This window comes from Dicentrarchus labrax, unplaced genomic scaffold, assembly GCF_905237075.1.
Source record: "Dicentrarchus labrax unplaced genomic scaffold, dlabrax2021, whole genome shotgun sequence".
Taxonomy (NCBI): domain Eukaryota; kingdom Metazoa; phylum Chordata; class Actinopteri; family Moronidae; genus Dicentrarchus; species Dicentrarchus labrax.
In genome coordinates, this window is record NW_026136714.1 from 24,837,926 (window position 1) to 24,846,373 (window position 8,448).

General features: G+C 39.0%; 1 protein-coding gene across 1 annotated transcript; it reads right to left on the reverse strand.

Moving 5' to 3' along the window:
- Positions 1–1,313: 1,313 nt before the first annotated feature.
- On the reverse strand, positions 1,314–6,998 carry vamp5 (vesicle-associated membrane protein 5). The gene is made up of 3 exons (XM_051422898.1): positions 6,719–6,998; positions 3,930–4,073; positions 1,314–2,118 (listed from the first exon to the last, which is right to left on the reverse strand). Exons 1-3 carry the CDS (start codon positions 6,719–6,721, stop codon positions 1,966–1,968), a joined length of 300 nt encoding a protein of 99 aa, XP_051278858.1. The 5' UTR covers positions 6,722–6,998; the 3' UTR covers positions 1,314–1,965.
- Between the last annotated feature and the right edge of the window lie 1,450 nt (positions 6,999–8,448).

The following is an 8,448-nucleotide window of genomic DNA, read 5'->3' on the forward strand; positions in this document are numbered from 1 at the left end:
AAAAATATATCTGTCAGTGGCCAGAAGCAAAGAGATTATTCACTGAATGCAGCCCATTAATAAAACCAAAGACCTCAACAGACCTTGTCCTGTCTTCATCCTGTCTTTTGTTGAAACCTTTTCTAAGAAAAGCTGTTTCAGTGAACGGTGAACTCATACTTGTTATCCAGACAAACAGAAAAGAAATGTTTCTGAAAAGAAATGACCGTTCTTTGATCGAAATTATTAATGTCTTTTCAATGCCATGAGCACCACAAAAAAGTCCTTTCACCTCTATTTTATTGGTGTGGTAGCAGAAGTCTCCAAATCGGCAAAACAACACAAACAAAGCAATCTGTATACATACAACCCACACATAAGTGAGAAAAAAGGGTTCATTTGTAATGTAAGTGAACTATCTCCTTAATTTAGCTGGTTTTGGGCCGCCATCTGTAGGCCACTGCTTACTGTTTCATCATTCAGTTTATTGTAGACACGTTACAGGCCATAAACTGTGCACATACCAAACATCATAAACACAGATGCCCCTTATCTCCATAGTGACAGCAAAATAATTTTGATGTATAATGTGTCAGTTGTAAATCCCTAAAACAATAAAGTTTAACTGCGGTCTGTCTGTGCTGATCAATCACTGAAATAGCAATGGTTACAGTGGAGCGGAACAGCTCCTCTATGTATCAATGAGTGTAAAAGTGGCACATTACCACAACACAAAAAGTAGTGAGCTGAAATCTGTTTGACTCAACAGGCCTGTGGTTCCAGTCACCCTGCACTTGTATTCATAAAAAATACCTTAATTAAATGTTTATATATATGTCTATATGTTGACATCATGGGTTTTAAATGATCTGAAGAGATTCACATGGTTGGGTTCTTCTTATGAAAATAATGGTTAATATCTCAACAGACCAGACTACAACTCATTTTGCAAAGTGCCCTTATGATATATGGATTCCGATTAAAACATTGGCCAGCAGAGGTCACTGTTGATTGCCATTGCTAAAACTGCAGATTCACTGATATCAAATTGAAACGTATATAGCTGTATATACACACACACACACACACACACACACACATAATATTAGGTTCTAAATACTGGTTCAATGTGGATTATGTCTAAAGGGTAAATCAAACACTTAAGCTAATGGTTTGTTTGTATAAACCCAAAGTTTGTGTTTCATTTTAGACTGGTCATTTGACAATACTCACAATCAATGAGCAAAATATGAGTAGTTCAAGACATGATGTGTATACATGATGTTATAGTATACTATGTATAGAACAAGTATAGACATGCACGGATCAAGGCACCATTTTTAAATTCCTTTAAACACATTTTAATAATACAGACAACTTTGGGGCATTTAATTTATGACAGATGGAATTTCATGTGACCATACATCAGTTCATTCGTTCAATTTGAAGCTATCTGAAGCAGCATATATTCATGACATTTGTTGTTGTTTTTTTCTCTCTTCTTGACAGTTGACTCCCCAAATCATAGTTTGAATTTATGGTGAAATTTCTCTGATTGGTGCTCTTGAACACGAACCACTTCAGAGCAGCCAAATTATGTTTTGTCTAAAGAAAGTTCATGGTCTTACTTAGAGTGGTGGGGTAGTGCCCAAGAACTTTCTTTTTAGATCTCACCTTCGTGAAGATTTGTGAGTGTGTTCCATTGTGGGCCCGACAGATAACACAACCTTTGAAAAATGACAAAAAACACAGCGAAGCAGCCGAGCAATCTATGGTACCATAACAACTGAAGACTTACACTAATAATGAAGACTGGGACCAATAGTCCCATAAATATCACTAAACACAGAAATATCCCATTTTTGAGCAGGTCACGCGAGATGCTACAGTCCAACAGTTTGCACTCCTCTTTTCCTGGATCTTTTATCTTTGTACACTTTATATTCTCAGTCCCGATATGTTATTTCCCTTCCATCAGCAAAGGAGCTACTGTCCTCCGCCAACACTGGCAAAGATTATAAGTCCGATGATAATGATGGCAACTACCACTCCGATGCCAATAAATAACCATTTCATCTTCTTGTTCTCCCATCTTTTCTGTTGCTTCACCTGGTTGGTCTTCTTGGAAAAAGTTTTACTCTGGGGAAAAAAACACACGCAAACAGAAGACGTTATTGTGGAACTACACTGTTTTAAAGCAGTCTTGAACATATGGAGCATATGCCAAGACAGTAGGGATTTATTTGCCCCATACTAACTCTGACACTTCCAAACCAGACTAAGCAGGGGTGCCTGGACCTGGTGTCAAATATTGTCGGATTCAATTATCTTTTAAGATATGATAGGCTTAAGTTCAATGAAAAAAGACAATTTATTGATATTTATATTCAAGGCTTTACTAATGTACCACTCTAATGTAATTTTTTTTTAGTTAGAAATATCTTGATTTGGGTGTTTCAATATATGTGATTGTTTACGATTAAATTAGCATGTATTTCTGCTACCCATTACTCCAAACCAGAAAACACCTGTTTTTCTACTTTGACAAATGACTACATTTATATGTGTATGTATTTATATGAACCACAGACTGGATTTCAGAGACATATTTGTAGATTTACAAGAACTCTGTGTGGAGTACATTTCTCAGTTGTCTCCCTACATTCTCTTTCTTGGAAAGGCTATATTCAATATGTTTATACTGACAATGGATAAATGGCCAGTCTGCGGGTCAATAAGCAAGTCACACTGTTCCCACACTGCCCCTCAGCATGTGTTACATCATAATGTTGAGCTTTTCGCAGAGGACTAAAAAATAAACAGGCAGATGGCTGAGATTTCTGTCGTACAGCCACTTAGGGTTGCACTGTGGGATAATAGGAATTATGAGCGCTCGTTGAAGTTCTCAAAGATGAGACACCATGGTTAACTTAAATCTGCACTAATCCATATTTTTATATCAACAATGGATCAAATGACTGTATGTGGCGTGAAAGGGGTAGCTCGGGATGGCAAACCCACAAAGAGTTATCACCAGACTCCCACGTTGCCCCATCAACACGTGTTATATCACTGTTATACACTGTTGAGCAATTCTCAGAGGAGTAAAAGCAAAGCAAGCACACAATGGAGAGTGACTACAATCGTATAATACAGCTTATGTTTATCACTGTCTGCTGGATGTGTAAGTAATTAACTCTTTTAGTAATTAATATGTTGCCATATTAAATTGATGATATAGAATATTTCAGTGTTGTGTTTATAGTTTGTTTCTGCTGCCCCCAAGTGGCCAAAACAGTTAACGCAGGTTTAAAGCTGCATTTATTTTGCCACTGACATATCATCACTGTATAAAGTTGTTATGACTAACAAAGGTTGGTAAACAATCCAGCAGACACAGCATTAGTATTAATTTTCCATGGTTCTGAACAATGCAAGTTTGGTTGCTGAGCGGGCAAGATATTTCTTTTCTAGTTTGCCCGCTTGTAATCCACGTCATCTCAAAGTTTAGTTCTTGAATTAAAATTTCAGTCGTTTGTCTGTCTCTTTCTCTGAGAAGTGTGTGATGTAACATAGTTCCAACGGGGCAATGTGGGAACGATGTGACCCACTTGTCGACCCCCGGACGGACATTTGCCTCGTGGCATGTCCTGGACTCACTCCGTCGTACCCAGGGAGACCAGCTCGCTTCATTCATCTTAGAAAACAATAGGAAATACCTCTCTAAAAATAGCACCATAAAACACAATCAGGATGTAAATTGTACATTTGTTTTCCTCTCCAGCTCCACCTAAGGTGTATTTATAGACATCAATATGACATTTCCTACTTTTAATCCCTAGAGGCCCGTGGAAAGGGAGTCTGCGTGCCATTTGTTCTACTCATTCACTTTAACCATACAAAACAGGGACTTCCACAGAGAACTCTTGGCTAAAATAGCTCTGGGTTACCTTTTCCAGCAGCTCATCAGCCCTACCCTCCAGGTCGTCTAGTTTGTCACCTCTTTCATCAGCCTTGCTCAGGTTGTCCAGCATGATGACCTTGACCTCCTCCACGTCCTCCTGGGCCTGCTGCAGGCGGCTCTTCCCATTCTCCTGTCCAATCAACACACACAATATGGTTAAAGAGTGAGATATGGTTGCAACGGTATGAGACTGTCACAGTACGATAAGTGTCTCAGAAAATATAACAGTTTCATGCTTTATGGTATTACACAATTATTATTATTATTATTATCATCAGTTACAATCATCCTTTTTTGTGTGTATTTGTTATTGCTTTTGATACTTTTATTTCTTGTTTCTTGACATTGTTTGACCTTTCCTTTACTGAAAAGATAATGGCATGAATAATGGTAATTTCTGAGAACAATCTCCAGGCACACAGGATATGGGATAATGTGTGGAAGTTAGCATTACCAGTCATCCCCTCCATCCCATAGAGAACGAGGGAAGTGCTGAAGGTTAAAGTACTCAAATTGCTTATTTGTGCATCAGTTTTGTAATTACTGCAATATGTGAAAGCTCCTTTCAAAAACAAATTGATCTCACAGCTTGTTGTCACACAGGCAGCAGTGATACATGCCAGCATGATAGAGATCAGACTGGCTTGCTGTTTCATAAACAGCAGTGAGTGTTAGTGGGACGAGCCATCCTGCTGTGACATGTTTTTCAAGCAGGGGCCCATTCGTTGGTAACTTTTTAAAATAGTTTTTTAAAAGCATATAATCGAAGAAAATTGTCGATAAAAGTAACTTTCCCCAGAGCTGAAACTTAACTCAAGTTGAGAATAGAAACAAGTTATGAGACATGAAACTGCTGAAGTGAAGTGGGACAAGTTTTTCAAGATCATCAAGAATGTTTTCTAGCAGAAACTGTTTACACCATCCTCTACGTCGGCTCGAGGAAAACAGCAGCACCCAGGACAGTAGAACTGAGCCAGACTGCAACAATAACAACAGGGGAACTACAGATCCCTGGAGCACCAGGATATTTAGAGAGCAGCTTGACCTCAAAGCCATTTGTATCCTGACAGGTTTCTCCTTCACCTTTTCACCCTGAGCCATGAGAGGAAGCCACCATCTCAGAAGTCGACAGGAACAGGAAACCAACAGATAGAACAAAACAAGTGCGCTCTCTGCGTCTTGGTTTTATTATTCACTGTCACCTCCTCTCAAAAACCTACTGTATGTTTACTGTGTACACGTTCCCAGTAGGTTAAGAAGAGTAGGCTCTAACCAACTGAGTGGTGGAAACTGATTCATTGATGCCCTGAAAGAGTAGTTATCTCATTTTTGGCACACCAAATGGTAGTTGAACAATAGTCTGTGTTTAAAATTCAGCCTGCGACGTCTTAACACAGGAAATGCTGCCCATTCCAAATCCCCTCCTTGCTTCCTTCCTTCCTTCGCTCACTCCCTCCCTCCTGCCTGCATTAATGTGCCTGGCATAACCAAGGAAACAACACCCACATCATGTAATACAATGTTAATTATAGCAGTGTGGTACTCACCCTGCATTAACAGTGAAACTGCCAATACTAATCTTGTGTCTTCATAATAGAGTTCATTCATCTTTAAAGTCCTCTCCAGTCAGAAATCAGTGTTTCTTCTTGTTCCTACTGTGTGATGTTTGAATGCTGTCTGTGCAGAGTTTGACACTAGAAGGATTTTTTCACATTCATCTGCTGAAAGTGGAAAGTTTCTCTGTGCTCACTGAAAATCAGATTTTAAGGGGTGAGGTCTACCAGCATAATTTGTGACATCATAAATAGCTTGGTCCAGTATGTAACATCTACAGTGTGATGTAGAAATCTCAAGCCACCAGAGCACATCCATCTTGTGTCCGGCAGGAAAACTTTAGAAATGAACATTTGCATATTCATAGAATCTGGAGCTTTTAATGAAGTAGAAGAAGGCATGGCCTTTAAAAGGTTTTAATGTGTAAATGTGCACTTTATTTTTTGCAGATAATACATATAATTATTACATTATTGTTCCAAGCAGACTATGTGTATGTATATTTCAATACAGGTCTGGAGGGGATCTTTAAGGAGAGCATGCCTGGAGGTTATTGGGGTGTAACACATGCTAATGATGACTGCCAACAATGCATTTTTGATTCCTAACTTAATGGGATTCAAGAGAGGACCCACAAGAGATAATATTTACATTTATTTATGTAAGTTTTATTTTTGTGAATTTTATTTACATCCAACTCTCTCACACCTGCTATTCTTCAATTTTAAATCACAACTTGAGTTGACTCTTGTCAGCACTGTCAAGACATTCATCGTGCTTTTAATTCAATTCAATTCAATTTTATTTGTACAGCGCCAATTCATAACAGAGGTTATCTCAGGACACTTTTCAAATAGAGCAGGTCTAAACCGAACTCTTTATAACATCTTTTACAAAAGTTGATTCATTTATTTCATATATTTCAAGGTATTTCGACTTGGCACCAGAGTCGCGTTTTTCTGACAAGATAAAAACTATTTTGAACCTCCGTTTTGTTATTATTTTTGATCAATATTGCTCATTAACATGAGCAGGTACAGTTGACAGCTGCAGCCGTGTTTGCCCCTCCATTACCTTGTGGGACTTTGCCCGCAGATCGTGAAGGGTCAGAGTGTGCATTTAAAAAGCACTCTGCCAAAACAAAGATCCCTCTCTTTCCTCTCTCTTCTGTTACCCATTAAAAAAAGTCACTGAGCCAAGAGGAGATTGATATTTACTCACCATGTCTGTGGCGTGTCGGACTGTGTTTGTGTCGAGGCTGTCACCGGATCCAGTGCATATAGTACAGTGCGACTCGAGTCAACTTTAGAAACAGGAAACACAGCAAAGTAGCTCCGCAGTTTTAAAGTGTCCTCAGTGTTCCCCTTTATGCTCTGAAACACGTCGGTGCAACGTTTTGCGGTTTTCTTTACACCTTTTATTTCAGTGAGAGTTGTTCTGTCACTTTCGCTTCCCAGCTCGCTCAGCCTGTTCGACTCCGTGCTCTCTGATAGTGATGCCTTCACGTTTTCCCGGAAACCTTAGAATTACGATAGGCGGTCACGTGACCCCAATGCGGACTCGGTAATGTCCGGACATCCCCGGTTTTGGTCGCTTGTTAAGAAGAAGAAGCTCTCAACTAGGACTGATGCTGATGCTTCAGATTTCCCCGTTTACCACACCACAGTCCACAAAGGGTTATGTAGACTCTTTTACTACAGTGTTTCCATTTATGCTCTTTACTCTTGTTTGACACCTGTCGTTACTGGTGAGGAAGAAAATTCACATTTTACAGACTTGCTAACCAAAAGGACCCCCTACTGTTTGGGTCCCTTGATCTTTATATACTAAATGTGTATTCTTCTTCCCCCTTGACCAAACCCCCACATCTACCTTTCCTGCCCTTTGTCTCCATCACATTTGGTCTGATCCCTACCTTTTGTCTTACTTCCCTCTGACTCTGATCATCATGTAACGTCTGGTGACTGCCTGATCAATGGCTAGCATTAACATACTGTCTATGTATAAAAGTACCTTATTTCATTTCTTCTGGGTCTGCTTACCGACTCAGACCTGCTATGTGTATGTAAGTTCACCAGGATGCCGGCATGCTTTATTAAACTCACACCACCACTTCAGAAATTAAGATTTTGCATTCAAAACATATCTCACCTCATAAAAAAGAAAGCAATTTTCAGCTATAGCCTATATAAAGTAGTTAAAATTACTCCCATCACAACTAGCTACAACATTAAAGCAGCCTATGTTAATGCATCAATATAACTCAGTAATATATCCAGTTTTACATGATGACTATTTCTGACATTGGTGTAGCCTGCTGCTAATAACTATGTACTTACATATGTGAATGCAGCCCATAGTTAAGTTTTTAGTTAAGTTGCCTTACTTTTACTTAAGTACTGGCTCTGACTACTTCCTCCACCACTGCCAAAAAATGTGTGTGTGGGGAGTAGGTGTTGTGGTGTATTTTAAAGTCATAAATCTGCAAAAGAGTGCAGTTCTGTATGTTACCCCATTATTTTGTGCTCAGACAAAGGTTATTGTTTGATTCACCACAGGGGACCAAAACATGTTATGCTACCTATTTTTTAATGTTTTGAAAATATCTTGTAAAACCCTGAATTAAGGACATGAATGCATATTAAGCAAAAATATACCTGGGGTAATATCTCTTATATAGAAGCCGAAGATCTTTGGTCGCATAACTGAGAACTGACCATTGAAGTTGGTAGATTCCAAAATATTCAGGAGGAGTGCAAGCTTTCTGTTTAGGGAGAAGTGGAAAGTGAGTCACATCGTCTTTTGTTACATACTATGATGTATTACTAAGATGACTACGATGACTCATTGTCTCTTTACACCTTTGTCGTGAGCATTTAACTTGTCCATTTCTAGCAGCAGGCCTTTGCAGGCTTATTGCAGAACATTGTGTGCTGTTTGGTCTCTGATGG

Excerpts from the sequence above, each read along its gene's own strand:
- vamp5 (XM_051422898.1), bottom strand. Across the intron at positions 2,119-3,929 it reads CTGATGAGCTGCTGGAAAAG|AGTAAAACTTTTTCCAAGAA; the intron begins GTAACCCAGAGC and ends TTTTTTCCCCAG.